This window comes from Sus scrofa, chromosome 9 (assembly GCF_054392235.1).
Source record: "Sus scrofa isolate SSC_HxYL_T2T_F1_AM1 chromosome 9, Sscrofa_HxYL_maternal_Yorkshire_Landrace_v2.0, whole genome shotgun sequence".
Lineage (NCBI taxonomy): Eukaryota > Metazoa > Chordata > Mammalia > Artiodactyla > Suidae > Sus > Sus scrofa.
This window is the reverse complement of record NC_139391.1, coordinates 2,316,757-2,338,359: the sequence shown is the minus strand read 5'-3', so window position 1 is coordinate 2,338,359 and position 21,603 is coordinate 2,316,757. Positions and strand designations below refer to the sequence as shown.

Below are 21,603 nucleotides of genomic sequence, written 5' to 3'. Positions count from 1 at the left end.
TGGGTCCCTACGGTACGTGCTGGCCACATGGCAGAGACCAGGGCAGCAGCACGTCCTCCCTGCTCCCGAGGGGAAAGTGCCCCTCGCGTGTGCTTGTGCCGGCTGCAGCGAGACGACTTGTTTATTGCTTTGACACTGCGACTGTCACTTCAGTCCATGCTGAAAATGCCCACTGGCCCCACTGTCGGGTCGTGCACGAGAGTTTGTCTTCCAGGCTTCACTGAAGTCATTGGATAAAGTGGTAAAACCCCCCCAGCTGCAGAGCACAAAGAATTCCCTCAAAATAACTCACCTTTATATAAATAACACCTCCAAGATGGGTCTGCCGTGGGCACGCTGAGCTGGAGGCTGTGGCTCTACAGCTTTTCCAGCGACCCAAGTAACGGGCCCTCCCCCGCGTCGCTGCCGTGTGCCCAGCTCTGGGGTCGCGGTGGGGTGAGCCGACGCCCAGTGAGCCGGTTACTGGTGTGGGGCCGTGGCAGGGCTGGGGTGGAGGGAACCCAGGGCTGCACAGGCCTTATTCCTCAGGGAAGGGGGCGGCCTCCGCTGTTCCTGGTGGTCAGGGGCGGAGGGTAGGATGACAGGGAGGTGGAGGAGCAGAGGGATCAGGGGGCAAAGAGACGATGCCAGCCCCCCCCCCCCCCGGCCCACGGGCCATTGGAGGGATGGGATGGAACGGGGAGGGCGGCGGTCGTGACTTCGGGGAGAACCAGGACTGACTGGCGGGGGAGAGAGAGCTGCGAGGTGAGATGAGGGCGAAGCGTGGAGGAGCCCCCGTCGTGGCACAGCAGAAAGGAGTCCGACACGGAACCATGAGGTCGCGGGTTCGATCCCTGGCCTCGCACAGCGGGTTGAGGATCCAGTGCTGCCGTGAGCTGTGGTGTAGGTGGCAGACGTGGCTCAGATCCTGCGTTGCTGTGGCTGTGGTGTCCGCTGGCACCTGTAGCTCTGATTGGACCCCTAGCCTGGGAACCTCCATATGCCGAGGATGCAGCCCTAAAAAGACAAAAACAAACAAGATGATGCGTGTAGAGGACAGTAGACGGAGAGCCCCTGAGGAGAGAGGGGATGGCTCAAAGAAGGGGTTCCGGGGGGTGAGTACAGGACAGGTTGTGGCGGGGGTGGGGGGAGGCCAGGAGACTGGACAGTGGTGGTGGAAGGTGAGGGGTGGGGCCTGGCAGGTTTGGTCTCTGGGGCAAAGGCTGCCTTACCTGGAGGAGGCAGGTGACCAGGCTGCCCTGGGGGTGGGAAGATAAAGCCACAGGCACTCTTAGCCCAGCTGCCCTCCAAGGGGTGGTGTTTCAGGAGGCCCTGAGCTGGGTCTCACCCCCGCATCCAGGCATTTATCATTCGGCGTTCACGAGCCTGTGATGGGAGGTGCCCCGGTCTTCCCACCACCTAAACCTCGTGGCTCTGACTCTTCTTCTGCCACCCTGGACTGTGCCCATCTAACCTGCCAGTCCTGCGTGCCACCTTCTCCCTAGTGCCTGTCGCTCTGCTCCTGGCATGCAGGGCTGCCTTGCCTGTAACATGAAGCCTCAGATTGATAATAAGACAACGTTGGAGTTCCCTTGTGGCTCAATGGGTTAAGGATCTGGTGTTGTCACTGCAGGGGCACAGGTTCAATCCCTGGCCCAGGAACTTGCTCATGCTGCGGGTGGAGATGCATGTAAGGCAACATGAGCTCTCCTGCGTGGCACAAATACCTCTTCCATCCAGGGCGCTGTGCTCAGTGTGCTGACATGCATCATCTCACGCAACTCTCGTTCTACGAGGTAAATAGGCTTATCTCCCCAGATACGAAAAAGCTGAGGCTTAACTCACGTACCCAGCATCGAGAGGCCAAGGAGTGGTAGAGCTGGCACACGAAGAGGAGGGTGTTGTTTGCCCACTGTCACGTGCCTCTCCACCCTCTCCAAGGGCCTTACACTCAGTGACTTGGCCCCGTGACCTGTGACGTGCTTTTTGTTCCTCGACAGTGGGTGGGATGACAGTTCCAAGTGAAGGCTTTGGGGAGCATCACATATTTTTATTTGACCCCTTGAGCTTTTGGCCTCTCATGGGAATTCCCTGGGTCCTGGAACAAGAAGACACAGAAATTGCGTGTCTGGAGCCAGATGCAGCTAAGCCCATCAGAGCTGCAGCCAACCTGCAAACCCATGAGCAAGGCATAAGTATGGTTGCCACTGAGAGTCGGGGGCTGTTTGTTATTGCCGCGTGAGCTGACTGATACAGATATGAACAGAGAGCTTTCTGAGTCCATACTTTTAAACCCGAGCATTCTTCTGCCCCAGTGCATCTTGGACAGAGATGCCAAGGCTGTTTGGACTGGATCTGCCGGGGGGCCTCTCTCCAGCCGTTTAGGAAAGGCTCCGTCTTCACCACTTCCTCATCAACTGAAGCAGGCCACCTGCTGATTGTTCTCTGTTTTTTCCTTCTTCTTTCTCCCTTTGCCCTCTTCTGAGGGAGGATTTGCACATATCTGCACAACCCAGCTCATCTCTCAGATGTGCCCCCCTGGCAGTCAGGCAGCTTGGGAGGAATTGCCGCTTTATCAATCAGACACAAGCAGTCAGTTTTCCCTTCTGTGCTGTTTAGCACTCAGCTCACTGAAGAATATAAAACTAAAACAACGCCTACGAATTTTCCGGAAAGTTCTTTTGTTTTCATCCTCCTGGCTCTAATTCACTGTTCTTGACCTCACATTCCCAAATGATGTGTCATGTGTGTTTGTTGCTAATTTACTTTCAGCTGTTTTGTTTCTGCTGTTTCTTCCCCCACCGAATCATCTGCTTCCCTGTAACCACAATTTGCAAAACCAGTAGGATGTGCCGAGAACAACATGCAGTAAACTTAACTGAAAGCCCCCTTTAAAACAAACCCTAAAATCTAATGAAATACTTTTTTATTTTAGAAGCCATGTTATAGGGGGAGACTCTCCCCACACACGTGTGTTTCAGTGTTGTATTCTGATGAGACTAAACGTAATAGCTGCAAAGAGCTCTTCCCATTAGAACATGATTTTCCCTGGTCATCTTAACGGGAAAAGCTCTAAAGTGAGAACTTAGGATTTTTCGAATGCGCTGTTTCTCCTGGTAACAGAACTGCATTTTCCTTGAGGACCCGCCTACTTCCCTCTGTGCCCATGTGGTTAGGGTTGGCCTCACAGCACCCTCAGCTCCAGGGCTCCGTGTACCCCAGTCTGTGTCCAGCGGGCATGAACAGAAGTTGGTCCTCGGTGGGGATGTGACCTTGTTGGAACCGTCAGGAGGAGTCGCATTTTCCGCTGGACCTGGAGCTGTGAGGATGCGAACGTGGAGCAGTCAGCGGCTGTCTTGCCAGCCCTGCAGTCCACCCTTCCCCAGAACGGAGCCAATCAAAGGAGAACAGCGTTGAAGGGTGGGGGAAGAGTCCTGAGGAAACAGCTGGGACCCCTGGAGGGACAGAGAGGCCACTAGGCAGACTGAGAGGTGGGAAGGTGGCTTGGGTGGTAACCCTCAGCATCTCCGCACTCAAGAGCTGTGCAGCGCGGGGGCACCTGGCCAGCGTCTGAGCAACACAGGAGGGAGGGGAGAGACGTGAGGGTGGGCGTGGGGCTGGCAGCCTCAGAGGGGGGTGCAGGGCAGGGAGACGGGACACTGGCCACAGGGCCCATGCCAGGGATAGGCTTCAAGGCTGGCAGAGCCAGGTGGGCTGGTGGGACCTCCACCAAACTTGGGGGTGCAGAAGCCGTGGCGCAGGGCTGGGGCCAGGAAGCGAGACCTGTTAGGACCTGGGTGGCACTGGGACCTGCAGTTGACAACTCTGCCCAGCTCCAGGGGCCGCAGGAATGACTCCAGCCCTCCTAGGGTAGGCTCAGGCTTCTGCGGCACCTCTGACGCCAGAGGCACCTGAGCTCGGGCACGTGGGGTGTGGCAGGCCACCTGTGCCCAGGACCCCCCTCTTTTAGTTCATTGCAGATAATAGAAATGGAATGGAACTAGCTTGGGGCTCTGTGTAAGAAATGGGGGGAGTCTCTTGGAATTCAGCAGCGGAAATATATCTCGGTTCCAGGAAGCTCTGGGGCTGAAGCTGGAAACTTGGGAAACCAGATCTGTGTTTATTCTTCTTTTAACGCTGCTCCCTCCTTCCCTCACTGCTACCCGCCTCTCTCTCTCTCTCTCTCTCTGTCTCTTCTCCACGGCTCATTTCCATCTCTTTTTTTCTCTTTTGTCTCCTTTCCCGTGGAAGGACCTCTCACTTGCCCCCTTGGCTCCGGTGCCCACGCTTGGTCCCAGCAGCTGAGATGGTGGGGTTGGGTGGAGAGGGGGTGAAGAGAGAGCAAGCATAACTTCCAGGGATGCCCTGCTGGGGGTGGGGGCGTTGCAGGTGATGGAGGGGGGCTGCCGTCAGGGGAGCTGGGGTCCTATAACCGCGGGGGCCGGCCTTTGGCATTTTGCCATCGGTTCCCACTGGACCATCAGCTGCTCTGACCTCTGCGCTCCCCCGTGTACGCAGCCGTATTCACTACACATGCGCTGCTCTTCCAGACGCGCAGAGCACCCGGGAGGTGGCTGGCGCCCTGGCACCTGCATTCTGGTGAAGGAGACAGATCCCAGACTCACAAACAGAGAAACCAGTGCTGATAAGTTGGAGGCTGGACATGCAGGGGAGAAGTGTGACGGGAGTGGGTGGGAGCTAGCTTTGCTTTGGGTGCCTGGAGAGGTGACATGTGGCAGAGGCCTGGAATGAGACATGGAGGGCACAGCTGAGACCTGGGAGGATTGGCCAGGAAGTGGTGTGGGTGGGAGGCAGAGTCCCGGGGCTGGCCCTGCGGTTCAGGTGTGCGGCCTGGGCAGGAGAGCAGCAGGAGCTGAGCGCAGCCTCCTTGGCCCAGCCCTCTGCGGCTCCTCTCCTGACAGGCCGGGTGCTCCCAGCATAGCCAGGTGAGCTCAGCCTCCCTGCAGGTAGCACGGATGCCCTGCTCCATTCTGCACAGGCCACTCCTGCCGAGCCGAGCCTCACTCCCGGTCACTTTTCTCCCTTATCGCGGTATTTGCAGCCCCTCGAGCAAAGCCCAGGGCCCTCGGGTTCCGTCTGACCTGACTTCTGCCTGTATCTGCCCTCAGCTGACTCCCTCTGCCCCCTCGGCTCAGCCGGTCCCTGAAGCACCTTTGTCCACGTGTCTCACAAGTCAGACTGGGCCTCCCCCCTCCACTCCCTGCAGCGCCTGGGTCTCGGGACCCCTGCTTCCAGCCACCAGCCTCCCCTGCCCGCTTTCCCCGGCGAGGAGCCCCCTCCTCCGGTCCCCAGAGCACAGCTGGGGCCGGGCTGGAGCAGTGACTGAAACTTACCTAAGGCTTGGGGACGACCCGAGTGACTGCACGACGGAACAGGTCATGTGAAACGGATAATTCTGTGCTATGGAAAGAAGCATCCCCTAATACTGTCCCTGTCATAGGGAACCGCCAGCAAGGACCACGCCTTGTGTCATTATGCAGAATAATACATACATCAGGCTGCGTCTCAGGCCGAGACCGGCGCTGGGCTCTACTTTGATCATCTGAGCCCCCAACCCCGCCTCCCAACAAGAGCCTCTCCGGGGCCACGCAGAGTGCTCTGCAAGTGGATCCGGGCCGACTGATGTGCCCGGGGAGGGACGCCTGTCTCTAATTCACGCAAAGCCCGCAGGTGAATGGCACTGCGGGGAGACACGTCCCAGGGCCAACTCTGAGCCCTGGTTCTTAGCAGATTCCCAAGTAAGAGAAAAGTAATTGTGCTGATACGGTTTCCTGACACCATGAGACTGTCTGAGCCGAAAAGCTAGTGGTAGTCCTGCCGGACAGCTCAGGGAACTCTATCCAGACTCCTGGGATAGACCGTGAGGGAAGATTATATGCGAAAGGACATGTATGTATATGTGGGACTGGGTCACTTTGCTGTACAGCAGAAATTGACACAACACTGTAAATCAACTGTAATTTTTCAAAAAATTTGTAAGGGACATTTAAAAAAACCAATGGCAAGAGCAGTACCAAAACATTATCAATTATTATTAATAATTAATACATATCAATCTAAGCCTCTAAACCTTTGGGGAGGAGAAAGGCTCTTACGTCATCCCCCCTTTTCAAACAACAAACACATTTAAGGGCTGATCGCTCTCTCTCAGAAAAATAAGCTGCAAAACAATCATTTTTGAAATTACCACATATTTAATTAGAACTTTCAAAATGAAATTCCGTTCCCCCTATTAGGTGTGTTTATTCCCCACATCACATCACAGTACTTAAGCTAATTCTTAGAGCTTTTTCCAAGTTAAGAAAAACACAACCATAGTCAGACCTGGAGAAGGAAGGGGGAGCCCGCAGGGCCTGGGAGCTGGGGTGCAGGCCCCTGTTTGGGGTTGCGAGCGTAGGTATTTTATCCCTCTTGATGTCACAGGGGCTGCAGATCCTGCGGCCGCACCTTCGCCGTGTGAACTCTGGGTGTGGGTGACCCCTCCTGGGTCACACCTGCCGCGGTAGGAAAGCATCACCACCCAGCCAGGTGAGGCTGCCCCAGCCGGGCCCAGGCAGGTCCCCCAGAGCCTGTCCTCTCTCCCTCCGGTGGCCTACGGAAGTGACCTCAGCCAGTCCTCCCTAGAAGGAGAAGCGGATTTGATGGGGTTTTTCTCCTGATGCTTCCTCAGCTCGTCCTGCACACTCTCCGTGTAAATCCCACACAGTCCTCGGGGTTCAGTCCAAGGGCTGCCTCCTGTGACCTGCACCCCACTTCACACAAGTACCCCCGTAATAGTTCAGTTGTGACTCACCAACCACTTACCACCTCCGGATTCACAGTGAGGGGCGCCTGTCTTCTCCCCTGCCTGTGACCCCATTGCCGTCTGAGATCATTTCCTTGTTGGGGTGAAAAGTGGGTTCTTTCACCATGCATGGTATGCAGCTGATTGGGGCTCATTGCTGACCTTTGCTGCAGGGGTGGTTTCCTCGTGGTCTGCAGAGAAGTGTCAGCAGGTGATGGTCAGCAGCCGGGAGGGGCCTGGCCAGTGCGACCTGCCCAAGGCGCTGCTCACGGTGGGGGGAGGCACCCCAGGGAGAAACGTGCGGCACCCACACCTGCAGCGGCCTGGGTCACCTCCCTCCAGTGTCGGGCAGGTGCGAGCTTGATATCGGAAGTCTTGTTCTTTAGCCAGAAAACGCCTGCCATCCGTAAAGGCCATATGCCCGTTCACAGGTGGACAGCTCCCACTTTGCTCTGCGCTCGTGTTTGGGGTCATTTGGCGCTTGTGGGCAGATAAATGAGTTCTCATTCCTGATGGTTTGGTATCTGTGGCTCTTTATTCCTTCTCAGAGCTCCATTTTCCCTTTTACGGGAAGGGCTGAACTTAACCACTCCAGCCTTGTTTGGGGACCAGTCGAATAGAGCTCTCGGGAGCTGAAGCCCCCTGTCCCCTTCCCATCCCCACTGACTGGGCTGGCGGGGGCTACCAAGACTCGGGGTCGGGGTGGGGGGCTTCAGCTGCTCCCACACGGCCACTGGCCCTGGCCTCCTCTCCTCCGTGCCCTCCCGTCCGATCTCTACGCTGCTTCCAGGCGCCCAGTCCTAAAACACAAATCGGCCCGTTACAGTCCTTCAGCACCAGCCCTTTGTCAGAACAAGGTCAAGTCCACTGTCTCTGTCCAAGGTCAAGGTGCCCCTCCCCCAGGTCCTCCACGCGTTGTGTTGAGGCCAGGCCCAGTCACTAGGGCTCCCCCTGTGCTTTCTGTCCACCCCCCGCTCCTGCTCGCTCCTGCCTTCATTTCCTCTTGTGTCTCTGCCGTCCCCCCCCACCCCTCTTTGCTCAGCTCGATCGAGCGCATCTCTTAAGCATCCGATCAGCTGTCCTCTTCTTCAGGAAGCATTCTGAAGGCCCTCCCACTGGGAGTTCGGTGTCTCTTGCCCGAGTGCTCTTCTCCTAGGACCCTGTGCCACCCCTAAGGTGACTTTCGTACCCCTCGGTATTATCGCGGATGAGTCACCCACAGCACGTCCAACTGCTCCCTGAGGACAGAGGCTCTGATTCATCATTGTATAACGAGTATCTGGCAAAATGCCTGGCACAGAGGCAGGGTCAGATCATTTCTTGTTGGATGGAATTCCAATTTCTTCTCTCTTACAGCTTGGAAAATGATTGCTGATTTGTTAGAAAGACTCTATATGTCATATTTTCAAACATCCAGGCGTAGCGATTCTATTAATATATAAAGTAAGCCAGGGCTGGCTCTGAAAGCCAAAGAAGCCCTATTTTCTAGAGGCCTGAACGAGGTCTACCTTCCTTCCAGCACCAGCCCTTCATGGGCAAGGCGACACCAGTGACCTTGTCAAGTTCCCGGTCGTGGTCCCAGGTGACATTTGCGGCAACAAAACTGCAGACAGTTCCCGTCGAGGTCTGTGCAAAAGGCCCATCTTGGTTTACTTAAAAGCTCTTTGGGAGGTCCGTGGCTGTTTCCTCCAGAAAGCTCAGAATTCCTTCACGGCTGCAACTGCCGTGCTGTCTCCTTGTGTCAGCAGTCTCCCGGGATCCCTCTTTGACCTGCGACATTTATTGTACTGCGGCATTCGGTCCAAGTAATGCTCGACTAGGTTGCCTTGAAAACATCATTTGCAGAGGGAAGTGGACTCAGGCGTTCACTGATTCGTCAGCGAGTATGGATTGAATACCCACTCCGGATATTCACCTTTGAGGAAGAAATAGAGTTTACATTCTAGTAGGAGAAACAGAAAATAAACATTATGGGAGTTCCCATCGTGGCGCAGCGGAAAGGAATCCGACTGGGAACCATGAGGTTGCAGGTTCGATCCCTGGCCTCGCTCAGGGGGTTAAGGATCCAGCGTTGCCGTGAGCTGTGGTGTAGGTCACAGACGTGGCTTGGATCTGGCATTGCTCTGCCTGGGGTGTGGGCTGGCATCTGTAGCTCCGATTGGACCCCTGGCCTGGGACCCTCCATATGCCGTGGGTGTGACCCTAAAAAGCCAAAAGCCAAAAATAAATAAATAAGTAAATAAAAATAAACATTATAAATGAGCATAGGATGTAAGTTGTATATAATAGTATGAACTATATTATTATTAGTTATACATTATACATAATATATATTACATCACAAGAAAAGATACGATTACAGTGTGAAATGTACAGGTAAGTGAGGAGGAACCAAAAGTGTGGTCATGGATTTTTGTTGGTTGGTTGGGTTTTTTTTTTGGACGGGGATTAATTTTAGTAGAGGTAACAGCAGGCTCCCCAGTGATCAAAACACTTGAGCAAACCCTGGAAGGAGCTGAGGGAGCAGGCGCTGGGGAAATGCAGGCTGAGGGAACCCGGTCCTGGGGCCTATGGGGAGTTTGCACAAGGAACAGTGAGGGCGATGCAGAGGGAGGGAGGGGGAGGGAGAGGAGTGAGGTCCGGACGGCACTCAGGGTGGGCAGGAGAACCTAGGCGGTCTTCACAGGGGCTTCGGTTCGTGCGCTGAGATGAGCAGCAAAGCCAGGACAGGGCTTTGAAGAGAGATGGGACATGGTCTGGGCTCACAGCGGTTCCCGGGGGTTCTGTGCTGGGATGGACTGTGTGAGGGGCACGAGGGAAAGTGGGGAGAACCTTTAGAGTCTGACGCTACCACCTGGATGGAAACAGTAGGGGCTTGGGCCGGGGTAGAAGCCAGGGTGGAGGTGGGGCATGCCTGTGTTCTGGACCTTTTCTGGAAGGAGATCTCGTGGGACCTCCTGATGTGGGTGTTACACAATAGGACCTCCTGATGCAGGTGTTATAGAGAGACCTGAAGGGATGTTGCCAGCACTTGGGGCTGAGCAGCTGGAAGGACCGGGTTGCCATGAAGTGGACTGAGGAAGGCTGCAGTGGGGCACCTGGCAGCCCACCCAGGATTCAGACCTACCTGGTTTGAAGCATCTGTTGGGAGACCCCAAAGGACGTGAGATGCAGAAATGTGGCATTCCAGAGAAAGGGCTGTAGTTGCAGGGATGGTTGAGATGTAAGCGGAGAAGAGAAGGGGCCCAAAGACTGAAAGTGGGGACCTTCTAACACTTAAAAGTAGGGAAAGAGGAGAAACCAGCAGAGACTAAGGAGAAGCCATTGAGCTGGTGAGAAAAATCAAGAGAATATGCAAAGACAAGAAAGAAAAAAATGTTTCCGGGAGAGGGCGATTATAAGCCCTGTCCGAGGTTGCCAGCAGGTCAAATGAGGTGAAAACTGAGAATTGACCTTGAGTTTATCAATGTGCTGGATGCTGGAGACACGGGATACTGGGGTAAACAGCATCCCTCTCCAAATTCCCGTCTAGCTGGAACCGCAGACTGTGACCTTATTTGGAAATAGTTTTTGCATATACATATTTAGTTAAGTGAAAATGGGGAGGTAGGAGTTCCCTGGTAGCACAGCAGGCTAAGAGCCCAGCATTGTCACTGCTGTGGCATTGCGGCATGGGTTCAGTCCCTGGCCTGGGAGCTTCTGCATGCCAAAAACAAACAAACAAAAAAAAACAGGGCTGGAGTTCCTGTCGTGGCACAGCGGTTAACGAATCCGACTAGGAACCATGAGGTTGAGAGTTCAATCCCTGGCCTTGGTCAGTGGGTTAAGGATCCGGCGTTGCCATGAGTGTGGTGTAGGTTGCAGATGCGGCTCAGATCCCACGTTGCTGTGGCTCTGGCCTAGGCCAGTGGCTACAGCTCTGATTTGACCCCCAGCCTGGGAACCTCCATATGCCACGGGAGCAGCCCAAGAAATGGCAAAAAGATGAAACGGGGCTGTGCTGGTCCTGAAAAGGCGGGCTTGAGATCCAGTGAGTAGTGTCCTTACAAGAAGAGCACGTGAAGACGCAGAGGGACAAGGCAAGGTAAGGATGGAGGCAGGAGCCAGAGTGATGCCGCCAGGGAGCCGGTGGCTGCCCACCTCCGGAAGCCGGGAAGAAGCAAGAGGAACTCTTACCCAGAGTCCGCAGAGGGAGCGCGGCCCCACTGACCTGGCGATCTCAGGCATCTGGCCTCCAGAGCTGTGAGAGGGACTGTGTTGACCAAGACACCCAGTTTGTGGGATTTTGTCATGGCAACCCTGGGAAACTAACGTACTTAGTGTCTCAGCTCAGACTGCTGTGACAGAATACCAGAGACTGGCGGCTAAACAACAGAAACTTATTTTCTCCCAGTTCTGGAGACTGGAAGTTGGAGATCAGGGTGCCCACATGAGTGGGTCCTGGTGCGAACTCTCTTCTGGTGGCTGCACACGGTGGCTTTCTCACTGTCCTCACACGGCAGGTGGAGAGGAAGCTAAGAGAGGGCAGGAGCAGGGCTCCTGGTGTCTCCCCTTAAAAGGGCACCAATCCCATCATGAGGGCCTCACCCTCACGACTTCACCTAACCCTGACTGCCCCCGTGACCCCGTCGTCTAACCCTGACTGCCCCCGTGACCCTGTCGTCTAACCCTGATTGTTCTGTGACCCCGTCATCTAACCCTGACTGCCCCCGTGACCCCGTTATCTAACCCTGACTGCCCCCATGACCCCGTCATCTAACCCTGATTGTTCTCTGACCCCTGTCACCTAACCCTGACTGTCCCCGTGACCCCGTCATCTAACCCTGACTGTTCTCTGACCCCATCATCTAACCCTGACTGTCCCCGTGACCCCGTCATCTAACCCCGTCTGCAAAGGCGAATTTTGGGGGGTACATAATTAAGTCATGGCCCTTGATAAATCGGTCATTTAACACCTCTGTGCCTCAATGTCCTCATCTATAAAATGGGGATAATAGGGTCCACCTCAGAGAACTGTGGTGAGGAGTGACCTGGGTGATAGACGTACATACCAGCTGCCACCTGGTGTCAACTGTTATGACCATAAATCTGGTCATTTCGTTTTGAAATGAAAATGCTCATTTTTACTTGTCCTTTGCTAAATTCTCAATTAGCTCATTAATTCGACAGATTAAATCTCCCTAGAGGTTTTAATGCCAGTTTCACACTTAATCAAATTCTCTTAAATATTTCAAATTAAAGGGGGAAAACCTTATAAACCTAGCCAAAAAGCCTCCTAATATTTAAGCACTATTGAAGCAACTGATTGACTCTTTTCCCTTGAACATTTCAAACTAAAGTCACAAATTTAAAATGTGATTGTTATCAAACACTTCAATATCTAACACAGTAGGTGTTGAACGAAATTGTTCTCAAGGACCGTGAACTCTTACAATGCTGAGAAATAAAACCGTATACGTTTAGGTTAAGTTACCTTGGGCATGTCAACTCCTTAAATCAAATCCATAAATCCGGTACACTGTGTTTTCCTAAGCATTTAAATATCGCTTGTAAATTTAACAAGTTCTCCTAAATATATTCACTAAAACCATAAGTCTAGTAAATTTCTACTACATCATTTCATCAAACACTTTCCTTAAAAACAGAAGCAAAGCAACATCGTGTTGTTACACTCAAAAAAATACGACTTACACAGAAGCATCATACCTCATCCTTTGTACTTCTTACTTGGTAGACCTTTCTGGCATTACACAGCTACTTTTCCAGAGAGCTCCTGTCGTGGCTCTGCAGTAACAAACCCAGCTAGCATCCACGAGAACTCAGGTTCAATCCCTGGCCTCCCTCAGTGGGTTAAGGATCCAGTGTTGCCATGAGCTATGGTGTAGGTCACAGACACGGCTCAGATCCCGTGAGGGTGGCTGTGGCGTGGGCCAGCAGTTGTAGGTCCAGGTCCGATGCAACCTTTAGCCTGGGAACCTCCATATGCTGCAGGTACGGCCCTAAAAAGACAAAGAACAAACAAGTTACTTTTCCAAATAACAGGAATGGAATTATCTGCTCAAGTCCTCTATAGTGACCGAGGTTACACAAAACCACTCTGAGATCTGAGTTCCAGGTTGCAAAGGTAGGACTCATGTGCACAGAATGGGGGGGACGGCAAGGGGCCTCCCGGGGTTCCACCAGACCGCTGCACTGACCGGGACGGCCTTCCTGGGGTGGGCGTCGGCTAGCTGCACTGTCAGGGGGAGCCACCCTCAGGCTTTTAACACGGAATTTGAATTTCCTCCCACAATCCACTGCATCAATATATCCTGCCACCCTCTCAACTTCCACCCTTACCCAATTTTTATCATGACTTTTTTCTTTTTCTTCCCTGATTTGAGTAAATGCGATTACACACACACACACACACACACACACACACACACACACACACACACACCACTTAGCACTCAGCATTTACAGGCGAGCTTCCTGATGAGACTTTGTCTACTCTTTTCTTTCTCATCACCCTGGGTTCTCTAGTTCTTTTCTTTCTCATCACCCTGGGTTCTCTAGTTATCCACTGACAACTGTGAGCTAGTCAAGAGGAGGGTGTGCGCTGGGCACCTGTGTGTCTCTAGTCATTAGCGCATTTGCCTGGAGCTCAATAAATGCTGGTTGAATAGATAAACATAGGAGTTCCCATCTGGCCCAGTGGTTAATGAATCTGACTAGGAACCATGAGGTTTCGGGTTCAATCCCTGGTCCCTTGCTCAGTGGGTTAAGGATCCAGCATTGCCGTGAGCTGTGGTGTAGGTTGCAGACACAGCTCGGATCCCACATTGCCGTGGCTGTGGTGTAGGCCGGCAGCTACCACTCCGATTAGACCTCCAGCCTGGGAACCTCCATATGCTGCAGGTGTGGCCCAGGAAAGACAAAAAAATAAACAAAAAAACAAACAAAAAAACCCAACAAGTAAACATAAATAAATGCAGTAGCTATAAACTGGGTGCAGCCAACCCCAAATGTCCCCTTCTTAACTTCATCCCGTAGAATCAGTTTTGCTTGCAGTAATCCCCTAACGCCCCCTCCATCTGAAACTCCGTGGTGCCACTCTTAGCTTCTGAACAACGCCTCACGTGTAGCCCTGCCTTCTTGCTTGTTTCTGTTGAACCTCTCTCAGTAGCAGCCAACCTGTCACTCGTGTCACCATTCACCACTTTCCCCTCAAGGATGACTTGACAGTGGATTGTAACACACTTTCCTACAAAGTCTGGACAGCTCAGAATTCTTTTCTGAACTGAGACTCCTTTGTGGAAAGGTGCTGTCGTGAAGTTGGCATCAGGAGCCACAGTTTGCCATCCTGGGTAGAGTGGTTAAGAGCACACATTTGTATCCATAAACGCAAGGTGGCCGATCCTGGCTCTGCCATCTACACTCTGTTGTTTGGCCTTTCTGAGACTCGAGTGGCCTTTGCCAAAAAAAATAATTGTACCGTCTCACAGAGGGTCAAGGCAAGAATTGCATGCGACAAGGTATGCAAAGCTCGTGGGATAAAGCGCAGTTCTGGGTGCTCAGTAAATAGCAGTTTTTACCCAAATAGACTCTTTGATGTCCCGTGTTTTGCCCCAATCTCCTGGCTGGAGATGCAGCTCCAGTCACACGGCTTTATGTCTTTAGCACACTGACTCCTCAAGGCGCGGGGGGGGGGGGGGGGTCGGGCAAAGAGGGTCCTCCTTGGGGAAGTTGAGAAGGGAGGAATCGGATGATAAGAGGCACGTTTCTTCATATGTTTGCAGAGCTATGGTAAGGAATCAGTAGTCACCAAAATCCCAAGATTTTTACGCTTTCTCAATAAAATTTTAAAATACAGCGTTAACAGTCGTAAGTACAATAATGAGCCACTTCAGTGTTTGACAGGCTTCTTATTTCAGAGCCTTTAGATACTTCCTGTAATCAAACCCCATTTGCCAGTGCACAGGCGGGTATCATCTCATGATCCGCTTAATCTTTTCACGTTCTTAATTTGGGGTCAGTTTCAATGGCCTGTCTCACATCAGCTGTCATCTTTGTGACCGAAATGTCTCTTCACATTGCAGTTTTCATTGGGACAGTTCTCATCGTTGGTTTCAATTCAATTTAATTCCATTCAGATCCGTCTGTCTCAGGACAATTGGATTTGCTTAAAATCCCCTCTGTTGAGATAAGACCCTAACCCGTACTTCCTGTGGATGCCATGGAGGTTCCTGGGCGCCAGGATACGACTGCGCCTTTGCCCTGAAATGGGCCTGGCACCCGTGCTGGAACCGCCAGGCAGCCTGCAGCCCCCAGTGTTGGACCCACACCTGCCGTATCCGTTCCTGAGTCCCCACCTCCTCCCCTCCACCAAGCTCCTGTGGGTCAGGGCCCTGCTAGAGAAAAGTCTTGCCTTACACTCATTGAACAGAACTCATGGCTGAGAAACAGCCTCTTAGGTTACAGGAGTTCGGAAAACATGCTATAATTTGATTTTTTTTTTTTTTTTTTTTTGGTTCGTGTTTTTCCAGTGTCCCCCCCACAAGGTAGACAAAAGGGCCTGTGCTACAGCCCAGCTCACGCGGGCCACACTCAGAACTGCCCTCTCCTGCAACACCTCAGCTATGCTTCTCCCACCTGCCTTGTTTACCTGACTCCCTGGGAGAAATCGGTTTCCAAGAAGCTTCCCTTGTGAGACGGCCATTCCGCCGGATGCACTGAAACGTCTTCATCCCCGTTGGCCTGGCAGACCCACAGCCTTCTGGGGGCAGAGTAGCACTGTCCAAGGAAGGAAAAAAAAAAAAAAGGATACTGGAACCAGGCAGGGACAGCACCCCGAAAACGCACCCAGCAGTAGAGGGGCAAGGCCCGTAGGCTCCCCCGGCATTCCCAGGGCTGAGCTTGGTTCAGCTAGCAGCACACAAGGGACTCGCCTGGAGCTGTCCTGTGATGTGGCGGCTGGCAGCGTGGCCTCTGCTGGTGGTATTCCTGGTTGTGGGAGCTGTAAAGTCACAGCCCTGCGTTCTGGGCAGGCCTCGGTAAGGCCGTAGCAAACCGGATGCAGAGGTGGTCCCGGGGCTGGGCACTTTGGGAGAGGCCTCCCCAGAGTGGTCTGAAGGGACCGCGCAAATGCAGAGATGCGAGCCGAGGCCGTGACGGGCAAGGACGCGGTAGAGGCAGGGCCCCTGGCCGGGGATCCAGAGGACTGGAAGCCGTACCTGGGTTAGGCCTGCTTGCTTGGAGTAGGGTTTCTTAAAGCTACTTCATCTGCTGGATTTAGAGTGCTTTGAGGAATGCTGTGTTGAAGCGTAGTTAACTTACAGTGTCGTGTTAGTTTCTGGTGTACAGCAAGGTGACTCAGTTGTGTGTGTTTGTGTATTCTCTTTTCTTTCATTTTTTTTTTTTTTCTTTTCAGGGCCACACCTGCGGCATATGGAAGTTCCTAGGCTAGGGGCTGAAGCGGAGCTGCAGCTGCCAGCCTACACCACAGCCACAGCAGCGTGGGACCCGAGCTGTGTCTGCGTCCTACACCACAGCTCATGGCAATGCAGAGATGGTTAACCCACTGAGCCCACTGAGCGAGGCCGGGGATTGAACCCTCATCCTCATGGATGCTAGTCGGGTTTGTTACGGGTGAGCCACAAGGGGAACGCCTGCATGTTCTTCTCCGTTGCGGTTGTTATGGGATATTGAATAGGCCCCCTGTGAGGCACAGCAGGCCTCTGATGTTTCTCAGTTCTGTTCATAGTGGTTTGTATCTGCTAATCCCAAACTCCTCATTTATCCCTCCCCAAACGTCCTTTCCGTTTTGGCAACCCTAAGTTCTGTGTCTGTGACCTGTTTCTGTTTTGTAGATCAGTTCCTTTGTGTCCTATTTAGATGCCACATCAAGTGATATCACACGAGGCTTGTCTGTCTGTCCAGGTTTTTCACCTATTTATGGTTCTCTCCAGGTGCATCCATGCCGGTGACCTTATTTCATTCTCTTACGGCTGAGCAGTAGTGCGTGGGCTAGTCACACATCTACTTTATCCATTCATCTCTTGGTGGATATTTAGACTGCTTCCATGGCTTGGGTGTTGTAACTAGTGTAATGCTTTGTAGTTAGAAGTCTTGGGTTCAAAGCCCAGCTCCGACACTTAGTGTGGATTTGGGCAAACTAATCTCTCTACATCTCCATATCCTTCAGGAAAGAATTTCAGGGGGTAGTTCCCGGGTGGTGGGTACAGTGGTAATGAGCCCACCTGGTATCCATGAGGACACGGGTTCGATCCCTGGCCACATTCAGTGGGTTAAGGATCTGGCATTGCCATGAGCTGGGGTGTAGGCTGGCTCAGATCTGGCATTGCGGTGGCTGTGGTGTCGGCTGGCAGCTGCAGCCCCAACTTGACCCTTGGCCTGGGAACCTCCCTATGCCACAGATGTGGCCCTAAAATTTAAAAAAAAAAAAAAATTAAGAAAAAAAAAGAATTTCAGGGTTCTTGTAGGGATTTATAAAGTTCATATTGTAATATGTAATCAAAAACAGAAAGAACAGGGCCTGAGGCCTCGCTGGCTAATAAATGCACAGTTAATTCCAGACCGCATGGACTTCATTGGTGGGGCCGAGCCTGTGAACACTTTGCTTTCCTAATAAGAAAAGATTCAGGGCTGGTAAGCTGGCCTGCGGGTGCAGGTCTCACAGCTGGCGGAAGGGGCTCGGGGCAGCAGCGCCTGATGTGGGTGGTGGGTTGGGAAGGGAGCCGTTTGGAGGGCACTCCGGAGCGCCAGCTGCTCTGGAAACGTGATATTTGAGTCGCAGTATTCGGGAAATTTCCGCTCACATTTCCCTCCTCCATCCGGAAAAGAACGCCCCTGACCCAGCGGCGTGGGGGCCCCCACGCATGCACACACTTCAAAGCCCAGGGTGCAATCGGCTTCGGCTTTGCCCCTGCCCGTTACACTCTGGCTCGTATGATTTTCTCGAACCGCCTCCCTTGTGAACGTTTGGCCTTGCATCGCGTCCTCACCTCCCGCCCGAGAACCTTTGCACTTTCCCGCAGTTTCACAGGCGCCCTTTGTGTCCTCCCTGTGTCCTCGCAAGGGACTGGTTTTCTTTCTCTCTGACTGCAGCAGTAACTCCCTTCCTCTGTGGTGCAAGATGCCCTGAGCTTGAATTAAGTTGCATGCTGGGCTGAGTGTGACCCACAGAGACCCTGCCCTGCGGTCTGGGGCTGCAGCAAAAGCGCCCGGCCCTCACGAGGGGGTGGCGGCCCCTCGGCCCCCCGCTCCCGTCCCCAGCTGACCTCCTCCCGCTCCTCAGACCAGACCCCAGCAGCTCCTCCAGCCCCTCTCCAGCCTCTGCCTGGGCTCTCTCCTCCGCCCACAGTGCCCCCCCCTTTCCCCCGTGGTCCCCCTGCAGCTTACATGGCTCAGGACTTCTTCGGGAATCCTCTCTGCTGACGACCTCCGCCCTCTAACTTCGTCCTCCCCTCCTCCTTGCATGTCACACACGGCTCTCTTGCTCATCTTCGCACGTCGTAACCTCCCCCGTCAGCCCCTGAAAGCACGACGTGGGTCTTCCTCGTGGGAGCTGTGTCCTCAGCATCTGTCACAGTGCCTGGCGCCTGTCTGGTGCACATTAAAAATATATGGGCGACGGAGACTAGAAAACACCGACGTTTGCTTCCAAAGGAGAAGGGAGGGCGCGGAGGCATCGCCTCGGAGTTGGGGGCTGACAGACACGCGCTGTGCCTGTAAAACGGATAGACAGCAGGCCCTGCCGTACAGCACGGGGAGACAGATTCAACGGCCTGTAATAAGCCGCAATGGAAAAGGACGTATGTCTGTAACTGGATCACTTTGCTGTACACCTGAGACGTAAATCAGAAGAAAATAAAGGAGGCGTTCCCGTCGTGGCTCAGCAGAAACAAGTCTGACTAGTATCCAGGAGGACGCAGGTTCAATCCCTGGCCTTGCTCAGTGCATTAAGGATCCAGCGTTGCCGCGAGCTGTGGTGTAGGTTGCAGACGGGGCTTGGATCTGGCATTGCTCTGGCTGTGGTGTAGGCCTGCAGCTCCAGCTCCGATTCGACCCCTAGCCTGGGAACCTCCATAGGCCGCAGGGGCAGCCCTAAAAAGCGAAAAAAAAGAATGAAAGAAAGAAAAAAAATATACATGGACGAAAGCCACAAAGTGTTCTTTTTGTTTCTTCTTCCTCCAGAAGCGATGACTGTGGGCGAGAGGACCGCCATGCCAAGGACGCAGGAGGACAACCATCTTACCAAGCTCTCCAGTAACCTTTCCCACCCACCGACATCCCGACGACGCCAGGGCCCGAATGCTCAGCCGGAACGCGGCAATAACCGGCCCTCTTTCCAGACTGGGTTTGCCGGACGTGCGCGGCCCGGCTGCCCCTGGGAGGCCTGAGGTGGTATGCTGCAGGGGGGCATGTCTCTTCTGGCCGAGAATCGAGACTGGACCAGGGGAGAAACCATCTAACCCAGTGAGAGTCCTCGGAGTGCCCAGAGTGACTAAATCAGGCCCTGGGTGATGGGGTCACAGCAGCTGCCCTGGCAGTGTCACTCTGGCGTGGCATTGTTGGCTTGAGGCCCTGGAAGGACAGAATATTCCAAAATCTCTCCAGGTGCTAAATGGGCAGCAGATCTGGGCTTCCACTAAACTGATAACTGTCTCCAGAAAACACTTCACCCGAGCAGTGCTCAGCTTGTAAGGACCAGCCCCGGGGGAGTGGTGGGGAAAGAAGGCGCTCACCCTGGGGAAAATCCAGTGCAAAGAGGTCTCGTTCACAGCAGACTCGCTGCCCACTCCCCTGGACGTGGCAGTGAGTACCAGCTGATCCCGGCCCCCAGCTCCGCTGAACCCAGAAATGAGGGCTCAGAATCCCCAGCACTCTTTCAAGGTAGCCAGCAGCCACTTCCTGTCAACTGGTGTTGGCGTTTGAACGCGAGGTCCGTCATCCCTGATGGAGAGGGTGCACCTGGGTGGCAGGAGCGATCTGGAGCCCCTTCTCCCAGGGGCACCTGTCCACGAGGGAACAGCCTCGGAAACAGACGAGTTCCTGCAGAGATGCCACACGTGGCCCCTGACTGAAGGCACGTCTCGGGGCCTTCCGGGCCTGAGTGCCTTGTGGGGTGCTTCCATGTGCAGCAGCCCAGAGGCAGTGCCTCGGGCAGCCCCAGACAGGTTTCCTTTCACTTCCAGACACACACACGTCCCTTTCACAGCACTCGGGGGATGGACGTACCTACACGAGCAAAGGTCAGGGGCTCCCCTGGGCATCCCACTCATTACTCAGCTTCCTTTGTGACCACATCAGCCAGCCCACTGCCAGCGGTGTTCTCATCCCCGCTGCTTCTGCCTCCAGACAAGTGGAGCCAGAGGCCTCAGTGCGCCTGGGGCGGGGGGTTACCCCGTGGTCCTCTGTCTCCCGTGACGGGTGAGGTTCCCCGGCTGTGTTTGCTCCGTCTCCGCTCATGCCATCCCTCTGCAGTTGGACTGTGGCTCTTCCTGCCCGGGAGGCTCATCACCTTCATTTGAATTAAGGTCTCCAGGGCCGCTGCAGGGCTTCAGAAGGTCCCTGTTGCCACGGCTGCAAGTAGCTTCAGGTGCAAGAACCCACCCTGATGTCAGATCTGAAAAGGATGGAGGCCTTTGGTTGTGCGAGGCTGTGTTACTGCATCCAGCTTCACGTGGTCCCCAGCCTGCCTCATCTCTCTCCATCTCTGGTTGGCTTTCAACCTCCAGCATCCACAGGGAGCCCAAGTTCTGCCTGCGTCCGTGGACGTGAGGGGAATGCGGCTTTCTTTGCCCGACGTTCCCCTCTGCCAGCTCCTCCCTAGTCAGACACCTTCCACCACATACCAGTGTTTAGAACCAAAGCATGACGGACCAGTGCCAGCAGCATGGTCAGCAGAAATGTTATCTCTAGATCCATGAGCCCAAAAGGATGGTCCCAGAGAAACCAGACTGGCCCCCGCAGACACAGGCAGCCGTCCCAGGAGACCCTGAGTTGTCCTTGGCACGGGAGCCAGGGAAGGAGCTCCTGGGACAACTGTGCCTGTTGATTCCACCCTCAAGATCTTCCTGCCCAGAGAACTGGCAGCCCTGGGGTACGAAGGAGCGTGCTACTGGCTTGTCGGGAAGAAGCGGAAGGTGGCTTGTAGGGGACAGCAGGCAAAGAGGCAGGCAGGTGGCTTGTGTCTGGAAAGCTTTGCCTGGCAGTCCAGCTGGGGTCAGAAGCTGGTTATAGGTCTGAACCCCCTGAGCCCATCTGCAACTCTGCCTCTGTTCTCTTGCATTCTGTTTGGTTTCCCTTTAGTTTCCTAGTAAATGTTCCTTTTGAAAAATTCCAACCTTGTTTCATTGAACTTGGGGGGGTGTGGGGGGAGGGGGTTCTCACTATCTCTTCCAGGATCGAGGAGGAAATTAAAGACCCTTGAAAAAATGGAAATGGCAGTGGAAAGGTTACCCTCTGGTCAGATCTTAGGGAGGGACCTTGGGGGACCTGGTTCCAAGAGATGGGAGAAACTGGGTATTTCCCTCAGCCCCTGGCATGGACTCTCAGCCCCCTGGCACGGACCCTCAGCCCCTGGCACGGACCCTCAGCCCCTGGCACAGACCCTCAGCCCCCTGGCACGGACCCTCAGCCCCCTGGCACGGATCCTCAGCCCCCTGGCATGGACCCTCAGTCCCTGGCACGGACCCTCAGCCCCTGGCACAGACCCTCAGCCCCCTGGCATGAACCCTCAGCCCCTGGCACGGACCCTCAGCCCCCTGGCAGCAACCCTCAGCCCTTTCCTCTTACTGCCTTTGTCTTCAGGA

General features: G+C 54.1%; 1 protein-coding gene and 1 long non-coding RNA gene across 38 annotated transcripts in view; one reads left to right on the top strand and one right to left on the bottom strand.

The window, feature by feature from the left end:
* The window catches only part of SYT9 (synaptotagmin 9), a 345,167-nt gene extending 324,039 nt beyond the window's left edge, over window positions 1–21,128 (top strand). For all 37 annotated transcript variants that reach the window (XR_014814463.1, XR_014814464.1, XR_014814462.1 and 34 more), the window contains one exon: window positions 18,983–21,128. Coding sequence is in view for 32 of the 37 variants with exons in the window: in XM_084974935.1 (XP_084831061.1) it covers window positions 18,983–18,991 (9 nt within the window). In the remaining 5 variants the exon portion in view is untranslated. The remainder of the gene's footprint in view (window positions 1–18,982) is intronic.
* On the bottom strand, window positions 3,160–6,924 carry LOC146399652 (uncharacterized). Its single transcript, XR_014814508.1, has 3 exons — window positions 6,794–6,924; window positions 5,334–5,400; window positions 3,160–3,298 (listed from the first exon to the last, which is right to left on the bottom strand). It is a non-coding gene; the product is annotated as an uncharacterized LOC146399652 (long non-coding RNA).
* Window positions 21,129–21,603: the final 475 nt, after the last annotated feature.